At 44.2% G+C, this 25,006-nt stretch overlaps 1 protein-coding gene across 1 annotated transcript; it reads left to right on the top strand.

Annotated features, from left to right (window-relative positions):
- Positions 1-25,006, top strand: AHCY (adenosylhomocysteinase). The gene is made up of 10 exons (XM_080558344.1): positions 1-159; positions 1,901-2,091; positions 4,947-5,022; positions 7,638-7,790; positions 13,267-13,379; positions 14,288-14,495; positions 15,318-15,405; positions 16,241-16,358; positions 20,789-20,983; positions 24,009-25,006. The coding sequence occupies exons 1-10, from the start codon at positions 132-134 to the stop codon at positions 24,138-24,140; spliced, it is 1,302 nt and encodes a 433-aa protein (XP_080414470.1). The 5' UTR covers positions 1-131; the 3' UTR covers positions 24,141-25,006.

Genomic DNA, 25,006 nt, shown 5'->3' on the forward strand with positions numbered 1-25,006 from the left:
GGGCCGCTTCCCCGGCTCACGCGAGCCGGTGCGGCCCCGCCCCGCGCACACACACGGCGGCGCCGCCTCTGCTTAAAGCGGGCCCGCGGCCGGCGCCGCCTCCTCTTCCGGCGGCCGCGGTGCCCGGCAGCATGTCGGACAAGCTGCCCTACAAAGTGGGTGAGTGCGCCCCGCGGGCTCGGCGCCGCCACGCTCCGGGAGGCGGCCGCGCCGGGGCTCCGCCGGCCGGGGGCTGCGGCTGGATGCGGCCGCCGGGGAAAGATGGCGGCTGCCGGGGGGCGCGGGCGGGGAGCGCCCGGCGGAATCGGAGCCTGGGAAGCCCCTGGGAGCTGCGGGAAGGGGCTGCGCGGCCAAACGGCAGCGAGGAGGAGCTGGGGAGCCCTCGGGCGGGCTGAGCGGGCTTCCCGAACCGCCGGGGCTCGGTGCGGGGAAGCACGAGTGCGGTTTCCGCCTGTGCTCGTGCTGCCCGCCTGCCCCGGGGCCCCCGCAGCCCTGCGCCAGCTTTGCCTCCCCTCCGGGAGCCCTGCGCCGGGCACTGCGGAGGGGAAAGTGCCCTTAAATCTGGGGCCTATCTTACTCACCCCTCAACGATTTTAGTGGGTAGGTTTGTAATCTTGAACCTTCATGTAAATGGCAACAACGATAACCAACGCAAACAAACAAAAAAACCCACTCATTTTTCTAAAGAGTTTTGTGGTCTTTGAAGATTAAATTAAGACCAGAAACACTAGCCCATAAGGTTCTAGTTCATAAAAACAACTTGCCTTGGAGGAAAGAATGTGAGAGCTACAAACCTGAAATACTCCAGGAGATTCTTTTAGCAGCCCCTGGTAAGACTGCTGAGCTTTTAAGATGGGTGAGATTAAAGAAAGTCCCTGCCCACCCCGTCATCATCATTTCAATGCCCATCCATTTCCTAGGCTTTTTCAGACCTGGTTGCTGTAATGGCCAGGCCCTGGAGCTTCAGTGGGCCCTGGGCTTCATTCTGGGATAAAATGCAATTAGCTTGTCAGTATGAACCTGGGCACTCTGGCTTGGTGTTCCTGAGTGCTCTCCAGGGCCCATTTTCACTAGGTAGCTGAATGAAATATAGCTGACCATGTTTGTAATGAAACAGTAAGCTCCTGAAATCTCTGGAAGAGATTTAAAAAAAAAAAAAAGTGTCAGGGCCTTTTGGCACTGAATGATGCTGAGGGGTAGAGCACCTGGGTGTTAGCCATTTGGCCCTTGATCTTGTAGGTGAGGCTGGAGTCTGTATACTGTGTATACTGTATACCTGTATGCAGGTGCAGTATTTTCAACCCCGAGCTAGACTGTTGGAAACCTTTTGTACAGACCTGTGACTAATGATGCTTCAATAATTATCTCTGTGGAGCCAAGGTGGGAGCCCTGCAGCTTCGTCCTTAATGGGGGGAGCTGGGTGGGGCTCAGCCCCTCGAGCCTTTGGCAGGGAGCACGGTACTCTGTGTCTGTTCTTACGTGCAGAAGCTGTTACTGTACAGGCAGCCCTTACACATGTGCACGTCTTAATACTGTGAAAGTAAATCTCTGGAAAGTGACAGACCCTTAGACAGTATCTGCAGGAATGGGTGCTTGAAGACGGAGTGTAATGAATGAATGGGCCGCAGGACTCCTGAGCAATAGGTCACAGTTGGTTAACGTGCCTGTACAGGAGCTTTGCTATTTTAGGACTGTTTGATCTAAACTTGTTTGAAAGCCTGTGTACCATACTGCAAAAGCAGGGAGTAACTGGGATAGGGCCTGTTTTTCCCTCAGCTCTATCTCCACGCTGTTGCTTGGTGTTCAGTTCAGCTGTTGCAGCTGTTTCCTACCCATAAGTGTGTGAAGGGATACCAAGGCCTCAGCTATTTCAGCTCTGACACCTGTTCTTCTCTTGCAGCTGACATCAGCCTTGCAGACTGGGGTCGCAAGGCCATTGAGATTGCAGAGAATGAGATGCCAGGGCTGATGAAGATGCGGGAGATGTATGCTGCATCAAAGCCGCTGAAAGGTGCACGTATCGCCGGTTGCCTTCATATGACCGTGCAGACGGCAGTTCTCATAGAGACCCTTCTAAAGCTGGGAGCTGAGGTAAAGTGTCTGAGTTTCTCCATCAGTATGCTCTTAGGTAACACTCTGCCTGGGGCACTGCTTCAATTTATATATTTACTGTAGGGGTCCTTGCAAATTTCTGTCCTTTTTGGGAAGAGACTGTGCTGCAGTCTAAAGAAGGGTGGATTATCTCTTCTTTCCTTAAGCAAAAACCCCTGGGTTGTGATGTGTATCTTCCCTCTGGACAGGCGGCATCTTCACAAGTGTCTGTTTTGGGCTGGGTCACTGGCTTCAGCCGCTCCCTCAGTGGTGTGCACAGCACCCTGAGGAGTGGTGCCAAAAGCTGCTCCCATGTGGTTGTGTTGTGTTGAGGCATGCAGTGCTGTTGCTGGTATGCTGGTAATGCTGAATCTCCAGTGACTGCCTCCAGCGCAGATTAGCCTGTGTTACGAACTACCCTGTGCCCTCAAAGTCAGCAAAAACTGATGAAGCTGTCTGAGAGCTCCTGACAGCCCTTGAGCTGTGCAGAAAACACCAGAGAGGCAGCATGGTTCAGTGATGGAGGGTGGAGACCCTACTGACTTGAAATTCACTGGGTGACTGTGAACCAGTTACCCTGGTCTGTATTAAAGACTCAGATACCTATAAGCCCTTTGCCGCATCATGCCCTGTGCCTGTCTTGCAGAATGGAGTCCAAGATTGGCACAATCCAGATAGCTTGTGAGCTGATCAGGGAACTGGCTGGAGCTTGATGATGAATTATGTAAAGCACAGGATGTGATCTGAAATTCCTTCTTCCTGAATTTTAGCTGCGTGCACCCTGGCTGCCCAGAGATGCCCTGTATGGGATCCCTTCCTGGGAGTACATGCCTGGAAATGGTTACAGGAAACAAGCGTTGTCATGCTGACCAAAAAGCACTGGTAGAAGGGGAAGTTCTCTCTAACAGCTAAGGCATTTCCTCAAAGTCAGTGGGATAGATCTAGATGGAGTGCCAGGACTGCATGTGCTGTTGTGTGTGGAGGTTGTCTTCTGTCTGGTCAGAGTTGTTGCAAATAGTGCAGCCCTGAAGGAGAGCTTTGAGTTACAGTCCTGGTTACAGTTTATTTCAACTCCTATGAAACTATGAAACTTTCATCCCTTTTCAGGATTTAAAAGCAAGTGGTAGCAGCTGAACTTTATGAAGCTCCTTGCTGCTCCTGTTTGTTGCTGTATCCCAGTATGGCTGGCCTAGGCAGCAGCAGTGTGCTTGCTTAAAATTGCTAAACCGCTTTAGTCTGAGTGCAGCTCAAAATCAGTGTCATATGGCATTCATCCAAGTCATTCAGAGAGGTACCTACAAAGATTTGGTTCCTCTAAGCGTAAATTAGGGTTGTGCCTCTAAGATGTGTGCTGTTACATTAGCTTGGTGCTTGATTGTGTTGATTGTGAGCTCCTTTCTTGTCTTGATGCCTGCACGTAAGTTTAGGCTTCACCTTGAATTTGGTTTCAGCCCTGGTTTATCTGTTCTACTGGAGTTTCAGTGCTTGGGAGGGAAGAGAGAAACTACAATGAAACTATATGCTTCACAGTGAGGATGTAGCTGCAATGTAGTGATCTTGGTGTCAGTTCTTGTGGTTAGGCTCACAAAGAGTAAATACTTTGTGCCTTCAGTGTACATAAGTTTTAATATTATGTAATAGCAATACATGCTCTTCATAACCAGTGCGATGTAAATATTAGGCTCTGAGCCCATCAAGTACTCCAGTAATTCTTGGGTCTATGCCATTACCACAAACTGGCATTAGCGATCTGAGGATGCAGAGTTTGAAAAGTGGCTTGTATCAAGTGCTTCAAGTGTAAATGGTATATAGGTATTCAGTATGCTTTGAATTTCACGACACCTTCTGATGTCATCTATGCTGATATGGAGGGAGATCAGAAAAACACAGGTGAGGAGGTATAGTGCTTAACTTTGAATTCCGCTTTTCTGTGCTTTTCCTGGATCAGTTTTCCCTAGATTGATAGTGTTGTTGCCAACACTTAAGTGTTGGTTTTATAGGCTCAGATGGAAGAAAACAGGGTATGCTACTGCAACCCTTAGTTTGAAGTGTCGATTCTTGATGCAATGGGATGAATACCTGAAATCAGGTTGAAGGATCGTACCTGATTTTTTCCTCTCTCCTTAAAGTCTGCTGTAAATAAGCATGCAGATACCTACCTGCTGGTCAGCCCAGTAGGGAGCAGAGCAAGAGCTCCAATGCGTGTCTGTCAGGTCACACTGGGGACCTGGGAGCCACCACTGGGGAGCTGCAGTAGGTGTGCAGGTTCTTTTCAGTGTAACTCAGCAACATGCTGTTGCTCTTCTAGGTGCCTGAGCTTAAGAAATCTGTGGAAAATGCTTAGCTCACTGGGAAAGCTTCCATGACTGTGGCACAGAGTGGGAGTTGGGTGAGCATAATCTCAGAGAATGCCTGCTGATGGACTGTAGTGTTTCTGACTTTCCTGAGTGCCAGCAGGTGTGCTGCTGTGTGGCTATCCCTTGCTGGACACTTGCTATGAGGCTGTTCTGAAAATTTGAACTTAATTGACCCAGACTTTCTAAACCCACCATACTGTGCACTTCCTGAAGATCTATAGCTAAATGTGTGCTTTGGCTGTCTGGCACAAGTGCTTGTAAGTAAGTAGATGTCTGAATATGCGGCACAGCTAAAGCTCCATTATGTTATCCACCCAAATATCATTATTCTCCCTGTCCTAGTCAAATACTTAGTTTTCATCTTAACTTTTGCAGAGCTACTTAGGCAGGAATTTGTACTAATATGCTTTTCTGCTTTTGTTCTCTTCTGTGTCTGGATATAGAGTTCCTGATATCGCAGAACTTTGTTCAGCAAATAAAACTTGAGTTGTTTTCCAGGTACAATGGTCAAGCTGCAACATTTTCTCTACTCAGGACCATGCTGCAGCTGCTATTGCAAAAGCTGGTATCCCTGGTAAGTTTTCTATGTCCTAATTTGGCTCGGATGAATTGGGGTATACAGTCTGTTCTAGCTAAATCAAACTGTACAAATCAAGCTCCTCTGAATAAGCTTCAGGATAGAAACAGCCTATCAAAGCCAGTGATTGTTACAGAATGGGACATTTGATTCTAGCTGAATTGCATCAGACAGTCTAGCACTGCTGACAATGGCTGATGTGGTGGCAGACTGCAAAAGAGCTAGGCTGTCTGTTAACCAGCTTTAAGCCTGGTCAGTAAGATGATTAAATGGGCTGGACAATAGACACTGGTGTGTAGGTGTGATAGACAGGTGTTTGGTGGTTTCCAGCAAGCTTGGTTCTAACAGGGGTTGGGGAAGGGATATTTACTGCCATGTGCCCTATTACAGTAGCAAGGTCAATATTCAAGATATTTTAAGGCTAAAGCCGGGCCAGTTGTACTGCAGCCTAATATCCCTGCAGCGTTCTACCAAAATGCTGTTTTATTACTGTCATCTTCCAGTTGTTAGCAATTCCTTGCAGATCAGTATAAATGCATTAAGCTGTTTGCCATGTAGTTAACATGCTGAAGGACATCCAGTCCTCATGGCTGCTGGGAGTACATGGTCTGAGCCTGGGTGTTGGCAGAGGCTAAATCTGTTTTCTGGCAGCCTGGTTCTCTGCTTTGGGAGGTGTCCTTCATTACTGTTATAATTAGCTGTTGCGACAAGTCTTTCCTCAGCTGTGGTCCATTTTCATGCAACAGAAGAAAGCAATTCTTTCATCAGCTTCTGTGGCATTACTAGCTGCAGGCATCAGCTCCTGCTTGTTGCTGGTGTGTGATGTCAAAGGATGAGTGACGACTTTCCAGATATGATGTTAAGATATTGCCTCCCTCACTGCTTTCAACACTCAAAACTTCAGCTGAAGAGCAGTTTTATAGGTGGAGTGTTTGTTTAAGCTTTTGACCTATGCCCTTGGTATTCTTGCTTGGTGGAACTTGCTCTTTTTTGTTAATATTACACTTCACATACTGAATTTATGAGACCTTGGAGGAATGCCGAACCTTTGTATACAATGAGAGATACTAATGCACATTTCTGCAGAAGGGTCAGTTGTAGGATTGGCTCCTTGTGGCTCAGAGCTGAAGTTTTCAGTATAAACAGTGGAAAACATGGCAATTTAGCAGCTGTCCAATGTTGGGGTATATAAATCATATGCCTAACAAGTTTGAGTAGCTTGTTATCACTGAGGCTTGAGTATAACATGAAGCAGGTACAAATGCCTGAAAGGCAAAGGTACTGCTAGTTATAATGTGTTAGTTGTTGAAACATGGTGGTAGATGTACTGATCTAGAAATACACCTTTATAAGAACGACGGAATCACAGCAGCTTGGATTTTAGCACTGTGCTAGAGACTAGAATTTAAACTCAGATTTGCTGGAGAGTTTGTGGTCTTCGTTCTGGTGCTTTGTTCATGCTAAAGTCTGGTGCCTCTTTTCTGCTGTGCTATAGGATGCTGTAACTGTGTTTTTATTTGTATCATAGAATTATTAAGGTTGGAAAAGACCTTCAAGGTCATCTGATCCAACCATCGCCCTGCTACCAATGTCACCCACTAAGCCATGTCCCTAAGCACCACGTCCAACCTTCCCTTGAACACCCCCAGGGATGGTGACTCCACCACCTCCCTGGGCAACCCGTCCCAATGCCTGACTGCTCTTTCTGAGAAGAAATGTCTCCTCATCCAACCTGAACCTCCCCTGGTGCAACTTGAGGCCATTCCCTCTAGTCCTATCACTAGTTACCTGTGAGAAGAGGCCGACCCCCAGCTCCCCACACCTCCCTTTCAGGTAGTTGCAGGGAGCAATAAGGTCTCCCCTGACCAAACAACCCCAGCTCCCTCAGCCGCTCCTCACAGGACTTGTGTCCCAGGCCCTTCACCAGCTTCGTAGCCCTTCTCTGGACACGCTCCAGGGCCTCGATGTCCTTCTTGTACTGAGGGGCCCAAAACTGAACACAGCACTCAAGGTGCTGCCTCACCAGAGCAGAGCACAGGGGGACGATCACCTCCCTGCTCCTGTTGCTGCACTATTCCTGACACAAGCCAGGGTGCTGTTGGCCTTCTTGGCCACCTGCGCACACTGCTGGCTCATGTGAGCATCAATCAGCACCCCCAAATCCTTTTCCTCTGAACGGCTTTTGAGCCACTCTGCCCCAAGGCTGTAGCACTACATGGGGTTGTTGTGGCCAAAGTGCAGGAGCTGGCATCAATATATCCACTGGCTATTTTGAATTCCTGGTAACATAGTGAATTAAGGGAGAAAGTGGGGGCATTGTGGGTATGAGTCTGCTTTAGTTTGCTTTGTTTTTTCCCTCTTAATGCAGAAGAATGAGGAGAACAGTGCAGTCTCAGTTTTGATAAAGTTTGTGGCCTGGAACAGAAAGCAAAGCGATTTTACTTCTCCATTCTGAGTTTTTTTTCCCAATGCAAACGTCTCTTCTGGCCTGCAGGCACGGATAATAATGTCTGTTGGCTCTGCTACTGAGTGCTGCTGATGAAATCTTTATTTACCTGCTTTATTACACACTGAGTAAGAAACTATCTAATTGTGTGTTTGTTCCTTTGTAGTTTTTGCTTGGAAAGGGGAGACCGATGAGGAGTATTTGTGGTGCATTGAACAGACTCTTTATTTCAAGGATGGGCAGCCCCTCAACATGATTTTGGATGACGGTGGAGATCTTACCAACCTCGTTCATGCTAAATACCCACAGCTCTTGAAAGGTAACTTGCAGTTTTTGTCAGGCACTGTTCTATTTGGGAGGCCATTTAGGTGTTTTTTCTGTGGGAATTCCCTGCCTGTGTAAAAGGGGTGAAGGGATGATGCAAATGCATGTGCCAGGAGGCTATGGATGTGTCCATGAAAATTGCGTACAGTCAAAAACCAGAATCTCTTACCTGCAGGAACTGTTGTTTCCATCTCTGCTTTGTAGTATTTATACTACATTAACCTATCCTTCTGGCCATCATTCACTGTATCCATTACCTGAGTGACCAGTGCTGCTGCTGACTGGTCAAAAGCTTCCTGGAAATGGGCTGTGTTTTTAGAATTGCTTAATGTCAGCTAGCAATTAATACATATTTTTTGTCATTAATGTTCTTCTGTTCCCTATCCTCTTAGTGCATCTCTAGATGAACTTGTGACAACATGTAGTTTTTTCCTGGAAAGGGAGCAGTTTTCTACAGTGTATAAACTACAAGGCATTAACTCATCCAATTTATGTCAGCAAAGATGATGGCAGAGTCAGGTTTGGGACTCTTGTTGATTTGTTACCTTTGGTATAAGATAGTAAAACTGAAAACATCAGTGTAGTGTGGCTAGCATGTGTTATTGTAAAATGACTTATCTGAAGGGAATTTGACGTGACTTTTAGTAGCAGGCTCATCTGTGCTGGGCAAGTATGACAGCTTCTTTGCTCTGCCAGTGTCCATCATATGTGCCGCTGCAAACCACAGAGGCCTATTATTGCCAAAGGATGTGTTCGACCTAGGATGTGTGGAGATAATTGGACGGGCATATGAAGCAGAAACTAAACTGACACCTTTGGGTTTGCTGCTGTTCATTCTTGGTCCTTGGAGGTGGGGTTGCTGTAAAGTTTGCTGGATCAACTTTATTGAGCCTTGTGCTGCCTGAACAGGGAAAAATCAGAAGTCATGACACAGGGCTGTGTGAAGGAAGGAGGCTGGGTCTACTTGCCATCTGTGCCCATGTGTAGGTAGGGGTACAAGGAAGAGAGGAAACTGCATCTGTGAGACAGGCCTAGCTTTCTCCTTGACCCTGAACCTCATGTTAGTAATTCTTCAGCAGTGAACATCTTGGTGTTTTTTGAACTAATGCAAGATTTTCACTGGTGTTTGCTCAGCCATCCTGGGATCCCTTCTGTTCCATCAAAGGTCTCTTTTGCTTTTTAGGTTGCCTCTGCCTAAAATTCATGACAATTTGCTTTTCTGCTGTTTAATGCCAAAGAATACCACAACTAGTCACGTCTCTCTGGCATTGTGACAGGCCCAAAATGCATTTTCATACTCTGATTCTGTTTAGCAGGGTTGTTCCCCTGCCACATACCTGCAACAAACGCCTCAATTTGTCTCTCTCTTCCTAAGGGTGTTTACACTGAGCTCCTTTCACAGCACCAGCCTTTCTGATATCTGCCCCTTTGTGCCTTCACTTGTCTTGTGTTCCTGTTGGGCAAGGGACCAGTGTGATATGTTGCAGCAGGGCAGCAGCTGTCTCCTCTCTCGGCAACCATCTGTGGTCTGCCATTCATAAAACATCCCTACTGTCTGGGGTTGCTTCCCATCTCCAGAGTGGCTCTTCAGCTGGGTTTTTAAAGGGTCTAGACAGAATGTCATACCTGTCAGTGTTTCCCTCGCTAAAATGCATATACTGTCTGCACTGATTGTAGCTGAGAAGCCTCCTTGCAGCAGTTCAGTAAGTTAAGACTCATCTCTGTGGAAGGCAACAGAACATGGTGTGTTTTACCACCCAGTCCAATGCTCCTCAGAAGCAGCAAAACTTTGAGAATGGGACCCACTGAGTAGAGAGCCTTGGTTGCATTTAAGATCTGTGCTTAGCCCTTTGTTGCAAAAATTGCTTAAAAAAAGCTGTGCAGCATCTATTTTTTTTCATGCCTTGAGGATAACAGAGGCTAATAAATGCTAAAGGCTTGTGGTGATTTTTGAAGGTCATTGAAAATGGATTGATGTCACATTTCAACGGCCTCATTGGGGATGGAGGTAGGATGACAGTCACATTAGAGCATGCACAGTAGTTGGCAGGGCTGGATTGTGAGCGCAGATATGTTGCAGCCCATGTTCTCCCCTGGAGACATGGGGAAAGCTGAGAATTGAGCAGAACAGCTTGTGAAGCTGAGCTGTGTGCACAGCAATGATGAGCCGAGTGCATCATTTGCTATTTGAAGGCTGGACAAGTTTCCTGACTTAATTTTAGAGGGAACTGTCTGTCTTCCATGCTTCAGCCATGTCTAATTTATACAGGAGTTAGTTCAGTCCTGGCGTGCAATGAGCAGTTGAAAACAGGGCTATGTGATTCATTCAGGTTTACTTCAGCTAGCAGCTATGTTGAACAGCTGCGTGGGAAAGCTTGCAGAGCATTTCCTTGCCCCTATTCACAGCTGCAATTAGAGGGCAGAATGGCTGTTGTACTACTTTCTTGTTCCACTAAGATAAATGCTCTTAAAACCAAGATAGGTAAAGATAGGAGGGGGGAAAACTTCAGAACCAAAGAAGAAGGTCATCTGAACTTGAGCAGAGGTCATCTTTGGCATCTCTGCAAAAGGCTGCTGTTCAGAAAAGACTGAGAAGATGGGATGACTTGTGATCTGTTAGAGCTCATAGATCAGGTAGGAAATACGGGAGAACAAAGCAGGCCTGAATGTTTAGCAAGGCTTCTTTATTTTACTTCAACTTTTTCCTCGCTGTAGACCCTTCTCTGTTCTGAAGTCACTCAGGCATTAAAACTAAGTGTTTCATTTGGCACAGTTTGAGGGCAGCTTAGACCAGCTGTATGTGTCTCCTGGGGACAGCAGGCAGGTGGCCTTCAGGGAAGGGAAGCTGCTGAGATGCTTAACATGAGGTTCACTTCGCACAGTTTTAAAGGCCGTCTGCTAAGCTTGTCTTTAGGAGATAGGCCAGAAGAAAGGGCAGATTTGAACTCGAGGTTTCGACTCCCAAAGATTTCCTTCAGAAGGGAGAGATTATCCTTGATCTAGTCAGTTGCACTGGGAAATTGTTACTTCGGGGAAAATGCTGCTTTAGAGAGACTTGCTATAGATGCTGTATGTCACTGTGCACCAGACAACATTCTTCAGACTGTCCTGTCCCCTCCCTGCCCTCATTGTGCTAAAACCTGAACTTATTCTCTCTGCAGATAGCCGAGTGAAATGTGGTAATCGATGGCTGTCTGAGGTCTGTGATGGTAGACCAGTGGGGACAACTGACCTAATGGAGCTATAGTTCCTTCTAGAGGTGCTGGTCTCCCATTTCTCTTTGTGACAGCACCATTATTAATAACTGGTGGCTGGGAAGTGACAGGGAGGCCTGGAGGCTGTCTTTTGGACTCTATCAAGACGTGTTGCTCTGTAAAAATCCCAGTTTGAAAACAGCTTTGTGAATCACACACAGATCTGAACCAAAGTTGCTGGGGTTCTTGGTTTGCATGGCTCATCTGGGCTTAGGTCATGTCGCAGCAGGTTTTGAGGATGATTTTGAACAGAAATCAGCATCTATGTGCTCCGTCTAAGGGAGTAAAGATGTTGGAAGATAAATCAATAAACATTTTCCACTAACGATTTGCCACAGGAGTGACAATGGGGGACAGCATCCCCAGGGCCTGGCTCGGCGGGGGGGCGCTAGGGGGCGGCGTTGGTCTGCGGAGGGTGGTCAGGGCCGGCGGGGCCCAGCTTCCCTGGGTGCTGCCTGAGGTGGCAATGGCCTGGGCTGGGGCACACAGCGAGCCACGCTTCCCGAGGGCGAGGCTGTGAAACTTTGGAGATGACTTCAAGGGATTTTGTGTTTCTCACTTAACTCAGCTCTGGTACTAATTTGGCGTTCTCCCTTCTTCCCTTGCAGCCCCATTGGCACAGGTGGCCTTGGTCTGATGGCCAGAGGGGAGACCAGCCTCTCCAGGGGCTCTCGTTTCACCTAGGCAGATGAAACCAGAGGGTTGTTGCCGAGCACCTACATCCTGTTCCACAGGAGCCCATTCACATAGCCTGTGGGGGGGCTGTGCCTTGAGCATGCAGAGCCCTGAAATATGTGCTTAAGCTGGAGCCAAAGGCAGCAGTTCCTGCCCTCCGCACTGGGTGCGTGCCCTTGCAGAGCACATAAGGCCGTGGTCATTCTTGCAGCCACGAGAAACCTCCCTGGAGCCTGCAGGCCCCTCGTGTGTGCTGCCGTGCTTGGCCAGGCCTGGATGCTTTGATCCCCAAAATTAACAGGCTGCATAAACACTTCTGGATTTTGCTTGGGATTGTTGGTGGTTCGCACTCACCCTTCCAGGTGTCCACCTGGATCTCTTTCAAGGGATATGGCTCATGTTGGTGGTTTCAGCCTGATTTAACAGTTCCTCTATTTTCACCTAATACCTAATTTTCCCCTAATTTCATACAGTTACAGAATAATTAACTTATAGTATGCTTCCAGACCTTAAAGAACATAGCCACCATATTCTCTACTACTGATATTCTGCAAGGCTGCATAGGTTTGTTTCAGATTTGTTCTGATTGTCACAAATTGAGTAGCTTTTTGTGTGGATAGACTTTGTAAGTAATCGGGGGCTTGCCCAATGTAGCATACAGAGAATTTACATGCAATGAGATATTACTGATACAGCAGGGAGGAGAAATATCTGGAATTAGTACCATATGCGGTAATGCCAGTTCAGGACAAAACTCAAGGCTGACAAAAGGTCTGAAGAGTCAGGGCCCTTAAAGCAGGGAGCACACTTACAGCTTTGGCATTTGGATAATTTGGTAATTTGGAGCAAACTGACTGAATGACAGCTCCTGTCATATCAAGATCTTGTTCTATGATGTTTGTGTTTCTAGACAGTCCTTTGTCTCTGGCCTCCACCTCCTGGACTATTTTCAAACAAGGATATATTTGAAACAGTGCTTTTTTGACTGTGGTAGTAATACCTATGAAACTGAATTTTCATGTAGCTAGTGTCTAGATCTGGGGTGTTTAATCAGAGCTGGGGTTGATTACCAACAGGAGGACTGGGAATGGTGAACTGAGAAATTGAATTTCTCTTGTTCCAAGTGCTTTAGATTTAAATGCGGTTATCTACGTATCACCTCCTTTCAAGCCATCTTGCAAGACTGGGCTAGGCTTTAGAAACATCACTGAAGCGAACATCTTGCTCTTTGCAGAAGAATTCTTTGCTCAGATTGTGGGGAAAATAGAACTGTGTCTTTCCTGACTCTCTGATCTAGAATCGATCTCTTCTATTTTTCAAAAAAATATTTTGTCTTGCTGTTTTAACAGTCCTGTGGGGAAGAAACTTGTTTGAAGCTTCATACTGCTATTGGAGGATCCAAATGAGGGTTCTGATCTCTTCCCTGCTTCCTGCAAAGGATTTTATAACCTAGGCCTGTGAAAATTGCTTCTGTCACTTGAATGTATTGGTTTGCAGTGGTATTAACTCCAACTAAGATGAATCATTTTACTCTTCCCATAGGAATTAGAGGTATTTCAGAAGAGACAACCACTGGAGTTCACAACTTGTACAAGATGAAGGCCAATGGGACCCTGAAGGTTCCAGCTATCAACGTTAACGACTCTGTCACCAAGGTAGTGCAGTCAGAACACTTCTGCTATGTTGTAATGGCTGGTTTGGTGCTGGGAATTCCCCTACAAGTATTCTTTCTCTTGCTGACTTAACATCTGCTTGATGTGGTACTGAGCAGATTTTCAGCATATATCCTTTTCTAGCATATAGAGCCTGTGTTGCCTCTAATCACAGAATCCATTCGATTGGAAGGAACCTTAAAGACCATCTAATTCCAACCCCCCTGTCATAGGCAGGGACGCTTTCTGCCAGACCAGGTTGCTCAAAGTCCCAACCAGCCTGGCCTTGAACACCTCCAGGGATGGGGCATCCACAGCTTCTCTGGGCAACCTGTACCTGTGCCTCACCACACTCAAATGTGATATTACATTGTAAATATCCCATTTTTAGAACATCCAGGGCTTGTTTGTTTGCAAGGACATGCATTCTTTTTTTTGTATTTCAATAATATGAAAACAACCCTGGAATTTATGCCTCTGTTGGGCTACAGTTAGATTCTGTGTCAAAGAACTTGTCAACACCGACTTAAAGTCCACAGGTAGACGGCAGGTAACAGCTGGAAAAGAAAGTGAATGACCTGGATGAGCTTGTGACTGGTAAAGGTTGGTTTGTCTGACGTATTTCTGCAAGCAACAGTTCCTAAGGATGGAGCAGGAGGTATATATCCCTTGCTTAGCTGTATTTCTGCTTTCTAAGATAAATGCTGGTCCATTGAGGGTTATGTAGGAATGGTATTTAGAGGGTGCTGATGCTTTCGGATGCACATGAATTATAGTGGGATTTTCAGGTGTGCATGAGGTTTGTGTCCAGATGTCTTTAAATCTAGTCAATAAATCTCTTTTGAGTTAGCATGCTCTATTCAGTTCCAGACAGTTCTTCTGTTCTGAAACTGCTCCCATTTCTTCCTCAGAGCAAGTTTGATAACCTTTATGGTTGCCGTGAGTCCCTCATTGACGGTATCAAACGTGCTACAGATGTTATGATTGCTGGAAAAGTAGCAGTGGTGGCAGGTTATGGTGATGTGGGCAAAGGCTGCGCTCAGGCCTTGCGGAGCTTCGGAGCAAGAGTCATCATCACTGAGATTGATCCCATCAATGCGCTGCAGGCAGCCATGGAAGGTGAGAACTGAAGATGTAGAAATTACTACTGGTTCTGTCTGTGTTAATGTAGAGCGATAAATGATACCTGGTCAAGGAAGTTTCAGTAGATTTCAGCCCTGTCTATATTGTAGATGTAGATGTGACTCCCTCTTTAATTTAAGGACATGAGGAACTTTTCCTTTGTAACTTACGAAGGAGTTCCTTAGTATAGGCCTTGAAGATGTATTTGTAGTCCAAGATAAAATGACCATTATGGGGTAAGCCCTTGATTTCATAATGCTCTGTCTGGTTTTGAATAACTTGATTATCTTCAACTTGGGCAACTACCTCCACTGTGGGTTAAGACTTTGCTAGAATATTTCCACACTAAAACACCAGATCTTACCCTCATTAGATGTTTTTGTAGACCAGTGCTATGCTTTCTGCCTTTCCAACATGAGGCTGTGCTCTAGCTATTCTGTGGGTGCTTAATGTAGCTGTTCTTAGTACCAGTTTATCCCATTTCCATTCATAACGGGTTAGAACCAGCAGGTATGTGGGTGCATTTCCTTGGCAAACATGAGCCCCTGAATCCAGTCTGAGAGCTGTGGCAGACACTACACCGATGGACACAGGATGCTGAATGTATAGATCTACATACTGGAAATACTGAGAGAGAGATTTTTGTGCTACCTTGGTATTTAGTAAGAGAAGTACACCCACTATCATGCACCCTCTGTAGGCCAGGCACAGACTTCTTTTATTTGTAGTTCTTTATACTTTTCTGCTCATAATATTGTAGCCCATTTTTGAACAACATCTGGTGGTTGGGCAGGGGGATAATCTTTCTTCTTTTTTCAGGTTATGAAGTTACTACTATGGAGGAGGCCTGTAAAGAAGGAAATATCTTTGTTACCACCACTGGATGCACTGACATTGTTCAGGGCAGGTATGATCTAGCCACTTGCTTTAGTGAAAACATCCTGGTGCAGTTAGACAGTCATAACTTGCCAGCAATATGGTGTTAATATTAATTTAATGAGAGGTTGGGACTTCAGTCTTTCAGTTCTGTTGGATGTTGACAAGTTGCACTTGTTGTCTTACAGCACCTAATGCTGGAGAAACAAAAGGCATAGATGGAAAGACAGACTTTGGAAAATGAAAGGGCAGGTCTGAGTTTTCTGTTAGATAAATGTGAACAAAAGGGGAGGTAGGTAAAGATTGAAAGTGATTCCATCTGTTAGTGTGCACAACAGACTTGAAACTAATCTGTTCTCAGTAAAATACCCTGCTGGTTTTTATCACTTCTCAGATCTCAATTTACAGTCCCTCCAGTCTTCACAAACCCATTCCTGTCTTTGCCATTAGGTATCTATGTGTTGTAGTGCAAGGTCAGATTAAATGGGAGGAGATAAAGCCATTAGTCTCCAGAGATGTGAAACTGCTGGTAACTTTAAAGTCATGGAGAAAGATTTATTCTGTGTAGGAAAGAACAGAATAACTACAGGTATTTTAGTACTGACCAATTAAAAAAAAAAACTTTTACTTTCTTTCCAATAACCTCTTACATTCTAGGGAAGGGTCCTTTTTTAGGGGCTTGAAGTTTTTTTTCCAGCAGATTTCACGTCTAAAAGATTGAGACCCATGTATCTCATGTTTGTGAGAATCAACTACGGTGATCCAGGGACTCTTTGCTTCTTGAGTAAAGCTATGGACCAGAGCATCTTCTGATTTTGGAGAAACATTTTTTTTAACTTAATGGAACACCTTTTTTTTTTTTGCAGACACTTCGAGCAGATGAAGGATGATGCCATAGTGTGTAATATTGGTCATTTTGATGTGGAAGTTGATGCAAAGTGGCTGAATGAAAATGCAGTAGAGGTGGTGAATGTTAAACCTCAGGTGAGACAGACCTTGCAGAAGATACCCTATTGCAAGTCAGCGTCTGCTTCCAGAAAGGGGGACACTTCCTTTCAGTTGCTTCTCTTTGCATTTCTAGCTTTTATTTTTGGAAGCAGTGTTGTTCTGGGCTGATCAGAATGTGAATTCTAATCTGCTCTTGCCTGTATAACTTGGGACAAGTTGCACGTAATATTTTTGCATTGGTGTTAAAGCAACCGGTTCCAGCCATTGCCTTGGAGTAAAGCACGGTCTCTGACAAGAGGCGCCTGGTATGGATGCATCTTTGTTCACATGTTCCTACTACCTGGACAAACAGGAGCCTATGCCTTAATGTTGGTCATGTAGGCAATTGCATCAAGTTTGTTCCTTACTAGAGGTCAGCCTTGATGTGTGGGATATTGAGGGAGGTATAGAAATGTGCTTTTTTGATAGCCACCAGCTGAAAACAAAGCCATAACTCAGTTTTAAAAAACAAGCTAGGTGATGAATAGAGAACAGACCATTAAGAGAATGTATAGAATTTATTAGGAACAGAGCTTATGAATTGCCTAGTGGCTGATCTGAATTTCCTCAAAGGAAGCTGTTTATTGATGTAGCTGCCCTGCACCAGAACAGTCTAAGCCCTGATGCCAGGGTGCTGATATTAGAATAAATCTCAAGGGAATGTCTTTTGGGGATTCTGTCAAGGTTTGAAAAAATCACACCTCTTGCTTTTCAAAGCATTTTTTTGTTTGGAAATTGAAGCCTCAGGAAAGCCTATGTGGAGCTCTGCCAAATTCAGACTTCTCTTCCAGACTCAGTGGCTTTGTTTTAGAAACCTGTGGAGACCATAAGTCTGAGCGTGGGTGGAAAAGGCAGGATATTTTATCCTTGCTCAGCTTTCATTCTCAGTATGTATTTACTTCAAATCGTGGTAGTAGACACACAGGGAAGTAGGCATCTAAAAAAAAATTCAGCTTTTCAGTTGTGTCCTGGAATAGAGAAACAAAACTAAATTATATCAAAATTATTTTGTAGCAACAATGTTGAGGGAGAACATCGCAAGGCAAACCAGGTTCTGTCCAACTTGGCATACCTTTTGAAAAAGAAATTCCTGCTGATAGCAGGATTCTGGGACAGGTTTTTAACTTTTTTAACCACATCCAAGCGTATGTCTTAGATCTCAATCTGCTTTTCCAATTTTCATAACTTCCCTGTGGCTTATTGGGCACCCACATCAAACTCTTAATAAGCAGCTGCAAGTCTTTCAGTATCATATTTGCTGTTGGGATACTAAACATGGGCTGAACTAGATATAAAGTTATACTCTCAAGTTCTCACTATATTCAGGTCTGTTCTTGCCCATGGCCTTGATGTAGAGCTGACTTCACTCTAGGTTTTGTCCTAAAGGAGCTTGTAGCAGGCTGCTTGCTTTCAGGTAGCTCAGGTTTTAAAAGGTTTTAAAACTGGAGCTATTCGTAAGCATTGTGAAAGGCTGAAATGGATGTTAATGTGATAATGTACAAACTACCCGCACAGGCCCATTCAGTGTGGCTCTTAGAATCCACGCGAAAATCTGAGTGTCAGTGTTGGAGGAAGCAGTAGTTCATTTCCTTTATGTATTCCATGTAGAAGGAGCTAGTCCTGTTACAAATGTATTGGGTGCAGTGTAGTTCAAGGAATGAAAAACATTAAAGGCATCTGGTTAAAGACATGTTTTATTTTTAAAAGGCTGGAGTTATGGTCAAGGTAGTCCATATGGTTTAATGCTGAAGATTTACCTCCTACCCTGAATCTCTCTGTTCTGTAAACCATCGCTGTTGCAAGCAGGAGTTTCGGAATGACCCAAAGGAGGCACCTGCTCACACAGAAGCCACTGCCTGGGATGCTGTAGGGACATGAACATCTACATTTAAATGTAGCTAAAGTTATTATCTGAAGTTAGTTGTGTTCTTCCTTACCCATCTACTGCTTACTGCTGGAGACAGGCTGTACTTACGGGTTTAGAAACAAACTCTCAGGAAGGTGGCAACTTCATTCTCTCACCACCTATGTGGGAATTCATCTGCATGCGTTAGGACCTTTTTCAGAGCAACAGTGCTGAGTCACTGTAAGAAATCGATAGAATCGCTTCTACGCTGGAGACTGGGAAGGAAATTACTGGTCTGCCAGTTAGGCCGTTGCTGGCTTCTCAGTTTTGTTCAAATTCATCAAAGGGGCACTTTGGTCATCTTGTCCCTAGTCGTCTTCAGAGCTTCAAGCCGAGGTCAGTCCTGTGTTAAAGGTGTGCTTATCCCTAGAATTGCATTTTTTTCCACATTAGGTGAGGGGACCTGTATGTGTTTATAATACCAACCCTCTGCATACGTGAATTTTTAATAAGACCTAGCAACTTTTTTCTATATCCTGTAGCAACGAGGGGAATATAGTACAAGACCAAAAATCTCCATCCATGATCAAAACCCTCCTATGAAGACATCTGTCTCTTGGTCTTGAGAATTAATACTAGAGCTGAGTACATGGTTGCTAGACATCAGCTGGAGGTAAAGGGTGATTATGGAAGCATCCAACCTTGTAGTTTTCAGTAACGTGTGGTCCCCATTTACAAGTTGTGAGCTGGCATAAGAAACCTTTAACACTTGGGATAGGAAAATGTCTTAATGTGCCATTCTAAGACTCATCTGTTGCCTTCAAAGTACAACTGAGGAGGAAATAGACTTATTCCTAAAAAGCTGGCAGGTTGTTCTGAATGTGCTTGCACTGGGTGCAGTACCCCTCACCTGCGTTGTGGTATTACGCTGATATGTAGCACAAACGTTGCTCTTGAGGGGAAGGAAAGCTCAAGGAATGATGAGCTTTTGCTTTGAAAATAAGTCATTTATGTATATATTATGGTCTGGAGGGAAGTGCAAAGCAGCCGGAAAGTCCAGTGTAAGCTAAATGCAGATAGGGGAAAGGAGGATGCGTTTAACTATGGAGGTGAACTTAGCACTTGGATAACCTGAGTTGTACTTCTCTAGCAGCTTCTTGACCTTATAAGTGAGCTGGTGTATCTGCCCATGGGTGAGACTTGTCTTCACAGTACTGACTTCTGTACAAAAACTTTAATTTGCATTTTTCTGCATTACCCTGTGCATTGAATCAGTCACGTCAGCAGATTGCCGAAGGTATGTGATAGCACATACAAGCCAGCAGCTGTACAGGTGTATGTTGGGTCAATATCTGGGTGCAACATCTTGACACGCAAACCATCAGATTCAAACCTCAAAACTTAATTGTAGCCATTTAATCTGTAAACAGCATTTACTGTCAGCAATGCTGTAGTTCTCGTGTTTTTTTAGCATGCTGCTTTTGCTGCTTTGTTTCATTATTCCTTCCCACGGTCTTCTGGTGGTACATGTTGTATTTTTTATGGGTGAACTGAATGCTGCCTCTTGCGGTCCACACTGGAGAATCAACATCCGTAAAAAATACAACTGCTCAGTCAAAAAAAGAAAAACTTACTAACTCTACCTTGCTGTATTGCTTTTGGGCAGGAGAAATTAAGAATTTTGTTTAGGGCTTCTGTTTGCGATAGTCGCTGTCTATGTACATGCTAAAACCAGTAATCTGGTTTTAGGTTGTCCCCAGCACAGCCTGGAAATCAGCCTGAACAAAGGTCTGTGTTTTTCTCTGAGAGCAAAGTGGGGAGGTTGTACTAGAAATCTAGGATAGCCATTTATTACACGAGCTCTTCACAGCTACAGGTTCAATGTGACTTGCTCTCTTGATAAGTGGGAAGATCCTCTTGCATCATGTCTTTGGACCTGTCTTGCTCTCAGATGGGCCTGGCCTCATCACAGGAGATGAGCTGTCAAGCCACAAGAGACTTCAAGGAGCAGTCTCTCCTAGAATCTGGTGCCAAAGAGTTTGTAGATACCTACAGCAGCCTGTACCTAGGAGACAAACTGTGCATGTCTCAATTGTCAATCGATTGCCTTACTGAAGTGGGAAGATTTACTGGGGAGTAATTTCAGCAGGTTGAGCAAACTGGCTTTTACCCTGGTGTTAGATGCAAATCCTCCGAACTGTTGGATGCAGAGGTGTACACTCTCCGGGCTCTCCATACTGTTGTATAATTGTGTACATGAATTACATGTTACTGCTGGCAGCGTGTTCCCTACCACAGATACCTGAGATGATATGCGTGTGAAAGAATCAGAAGAAATGGGATAACTGGTTAGGCATGAAACGGATGCCAAGATTCATGTTGTGTGAAGCCCAGGGTAGTTACAGGCTTTGTTGAATGCTGGCTGGGAATTGTGAGGGGTGTCTCAATTTTAATAAAAGTCCACATTCCAAGCCTGTTGCTAAATTGTTGATGTGGGAAGGTAGCCCACCAAGTTTTGCATGGGTTAAAATGCTGTCTGTGCCTTTGCCTCTAACAACTGCTTTTGCTTTTTCCCACCCAGGTAGATCGCTATACATTGAGGAATGGCCGTCACATTATACTGCTAGCAGAAGGCAGACTGGTCAACTTGGGCTGTGCCATGGGTCACCCTAGCTTTGTTATGAGCAACTCCTTCACCAACCAAGTGCTGGCACAGATTGAGCTGTGGACGAATAGTGACAAATACTCTGTTGGAGTCCATTTTCTGCCAAAGAAGGTGAGGTAGAATAGCAGAAAGATGCAAGCTCATAAGGAAGCCAACTTCAGATGTGATAATAGAGATTTTTGTTTGTGCTTGAGTTCGTTTTCCTACTGAATGTTGTTACAAAGAGCTTCTGTCTCTTATTAAGTGCTTGACTTTGGTCACACTGAGCTTGTTGAGTCTGAAGTGGGCTGCTTTTTGTGCCTAGGAGGTTGCGAAGAACAGACAAAGCCTTGTGCTGCTTCAGGATAGTCAGGAAGCTCTTTCCAGCTAACATGTTCCTTCTGCTGAGTGTCAGCATTCACAGCAAGCTGTCACATTCCTATCCAACAGCAAAGTCTAGTGGGGCAGGGTTAAAGCTGGAGTGAAATTAGAAGTCTCTTTTACTGTGGTTGAGAGCAAGCCTGGGTCCTATTTGCACCTGAGCAGAGCTTATCACAATCTGATCATAATAGTTTCACAAAATATTCATGACACAAATTCCCCTGCGTTTCCCTCTAAACTTATCTGTGGGTTCTTTGTTCTTGGAGAAATCTGGGTCATGTCATAACTTGCAAATTCCTTTGTAAGACTAATCTGGTTTTAATTTTCCAAAACAAGCCTGAGAATTTGAGATGGTCATTGAAAAGATACTACAGATAAATCCCACTGCGTTTGAAATGCAGCTAGGTGTGAGACTAAATGTGAAAACACTTTTCATCTGGGAAGTATAAAGTGTGTCTTTGGGCTTATTTATGAAGTGTTTGCTTAGGTTCTTAAGCTTCCAAAAATGTCTTTTAATGATCAAAGTATACCAGAAATATGAGTTGGTCAGCAAGCTCTCACACACATAATCATCTTCAGAGGAAAAGTTTTGTTGACAATTCCCTCAAAAAGAGTGCAATGTTGCTAATAAAATGTGCCTTCGTATTCTTCGTGAATAACAGTTTTTAGTAATCGTACTTGAACTGAAAAGAAGTAACACCCAGATCAGTTGCTTACAAATAGAGTTGCGTGTTTGTGCAGCATATGGCAATGATGTGTTCAGGTTCATGTACTATGACAAAATGATCATCTTTGCCAACTGTGCTCCACAGATAACTTGAATGAGTAAGGCTGTCTTCTTGTCAGAACCAATAAAAGATGGGTAGAAGAGTTTTCTTCGATAATTTTTTTGGCTAGTATCTTTCCTTTTTCTGTGCAGTAACTTTGAGATCAAAATGTAAATCTAAGAACTGCCAAATAATGTTGTGTTTTCTTTGACTGCAGACTATTGCTTTGATGATTAGCTATTAGGAACATGCATGTATTTCTGCAATGTATTTTCCTGGAAATCTAGGCTAGCTGTTGCATCCATATTCTTGGTGCCAAACCTGCCCTCTTTTATGCTCAGCTTCCTGATTTTAAGTGTGCAGTAGGTAAGAATATCAACCTATCTTTCTCTAAATCTTGAAGTCCACAAGCTGAAGCAGCTGTGAAACAGCTTCTCTCTGCTGCAGTCTGAGAACCTGATCTGGGAAATGTCAGCAACTCAGTAACAGCTCCTTTTTCAAGCAGGTGTAATCTGTCATAACAGTGCTGGCAGTGCACCTGTCAGATCTCATTATGTCATTCCAGTTCAACCAGATATGTATCTGATTTTTAACCCTCCTGTTTTTTTAACTGGCAGGGTCTACAAAGCTTAAATACTTGTTTCCCATTCTAAATACAGTCCTTCCAGTTAGGAATATCAAGAAAGAAAGAAAACCTGACTCTTACGTAGCGTTCTGTAACTTTCACGGTTAACTTCCACATTCTTTAAAAATTTCATTTATTGTTTTTGTTTGTCCTGTACATCTTTGGCTACGCTGGTTCTCAGTAGGTTTTAACAGCTCCATGTTACTAGGAACAAGTTGAGCTGCACTGAATTACTCTGTTCGAATGTAGCTTTTTGTCATATTACCTGATTATTGCAGTGGGATTACTTTACAGTAGTGGTTTGTTAGCACACTCTTGTTTAGGATGTGCTTGTTCACACAAGCTAAAGATCTGTCCCTTGATAGTTGATTTTATTGACAAAATGTATTTTGACCTTTCACATCCATTTGATTAGCATGGAGGTAATATTATCAGTCTTTGCTGCTGGAATTTAGATTTATCTTGTGTTTGTGTTTCTTTAGCAATGATTACTTGTACATTGCAGGAGTTAAGAATGATATTAAGACTTGTCCTTCTATCATATGTAACTTAGCAGCACTGATTCATCCCTCCTTAATGCTGTTCTGTCTCTTTGAATATCCTTTATGGATCTGCCTTCCCATTTAACATAGTAGCAAGCTTTCTATGTTACTGTTTGTATTCTGACTCTTCCCTTGTGGTACTTCACTATCTTCCAACTTTCTGCTCATGTATTTCAATTGCATGTTTGTCTGACACCTCTGGCATAAAGAAAAGCTCAAAGTTGGGTATAAAATATGATATACTTGCCCAATTTGGCTTTATCGTTCATGAAGACCATGACAATAGATAATAGTATTATTGCTGAATTAATGATTCTTGAATGAATATTCTTAACACACATACCCCAAAGATGGTATATCTAGAAAGGAAATGCATTCTCTTTTGCCAGTATTAGAATATTTCTAAAATATTAAGATGATAGTCTAGAATGTACAGATGTATTTATAGTGGAAACATGACTGGGGCTTTTCCATTCTACTGAACTGGACATTCTTATCTTTGAATAGTTTTACCTCAGTTCTTTACCTGGTGGTGGATACGAATGTGTAAGAGGGATTGAAATGGGCTTTAATACATAGTTGTCTGTCTCACTTATGCTTTTGAGGGAGTCAAATAAAGCTTGGAGCTTTTACATCTGAAATTGGTTCTGTGCTCAAGATTAGATGCCTCTGCACTCAAGCAGTTGAATGTTGGCAGGGAAAGAGCTCAGTGACTGTTCATCTATGTCAGTCTGTTAAATCTTCCTTGGGACTGCTATTGGTTTCAGGCATTCATTCCTCATTGTTGGCCATGACTTCCTGAATTGAAGCTAACGTTCTTTTCTTGATGCTTTTTTTTCCAGCTGGATGAAGCTGTGGCTGCTGCTCATCTGGATAAACTGTGCGTGAAGCTGACAAAGTTGAGTGAGAAGCAGGCCAAATACCTAGGCTTGTCAAAGGATGGGCCATTCAAGCCAGACCACTACAGATACTGAGCAGGTGGCAGTACCCAAAGACCAAAGTGCAGGGATACAACTTTCCAAAGCTCTGGTGTGTGCTGGGATTCTAAGAACAAGCCCTTCACCATCCTCCTCTCAGTGCTGCAGAACTCATCCCCCTACCCAGGGAGCTTCAGGGCTTGTTTTCTTAGTGAAAGAGGATCATTATGACTCTTGGAATTAGAATTGGTTACTTTGCTAATGTCACAGTGAAAAGGATCCTATGCCCCTTTTATTGGCTTCTAATGCCCCAATAAGAGGAGCAGGACAAAAGAGAATGCTAGATGAAAATGCCTACTCCTTTCAAACATGGGGCCAGCTGCCTATTTGAATAGACTAATCAATAAGATGGGGAACAGTTTCTACAGAGATGCTTTCTGCCACGTCCTGTTCAAACTAGATAAATCCTGTTATGAGGCTAGCTGTGTCAGGCTTCTCTCCACAAAGGTGCCATAGCTGAAATGTACATTTGTGAAACTGGGGGAGGTAGGGAGGACTATTTCTGTAGGTTGCTTGGTCTCCCTCCTATAGTATCAACATAATCATCTACTCAAATTAGAACAGGAGTTATTTTCTGACTTAATCTATTCCGTTGATTTTGGTCAGATCTAAGACCCTTCTATCCTGCTTCCATAGCAACTCTGGAAGGGGTGAAGCAAGGGTGACTTACTTTAGCAGCCTTCTAGTGTGTCATGAATGGCTGAGAAACCACTGAGAGGATGGTTAGGTTTAGGGATCTTGTTTGATCGTACGAAAACACCAGGAGCACACTTCTACCCAAAACTTGATTTTCTGATTTATGTCTGCTGTATCTTTTGTCACTGAATCAAAGTGCTTTTATTAAAAATGTGACTGTGGCCTGA

This window comes from Anser brachyrhynchus, assembly GCF_964034855.1.
Source record: "Anser brachyrhynchus genome assembly, chromosome: 16".
Lineage (NCBI taxonomy): Eukaryota > Metazoa > Chordata > Aves > Anseriformes > Anatidae > Anser > Anser brachyrhynchus.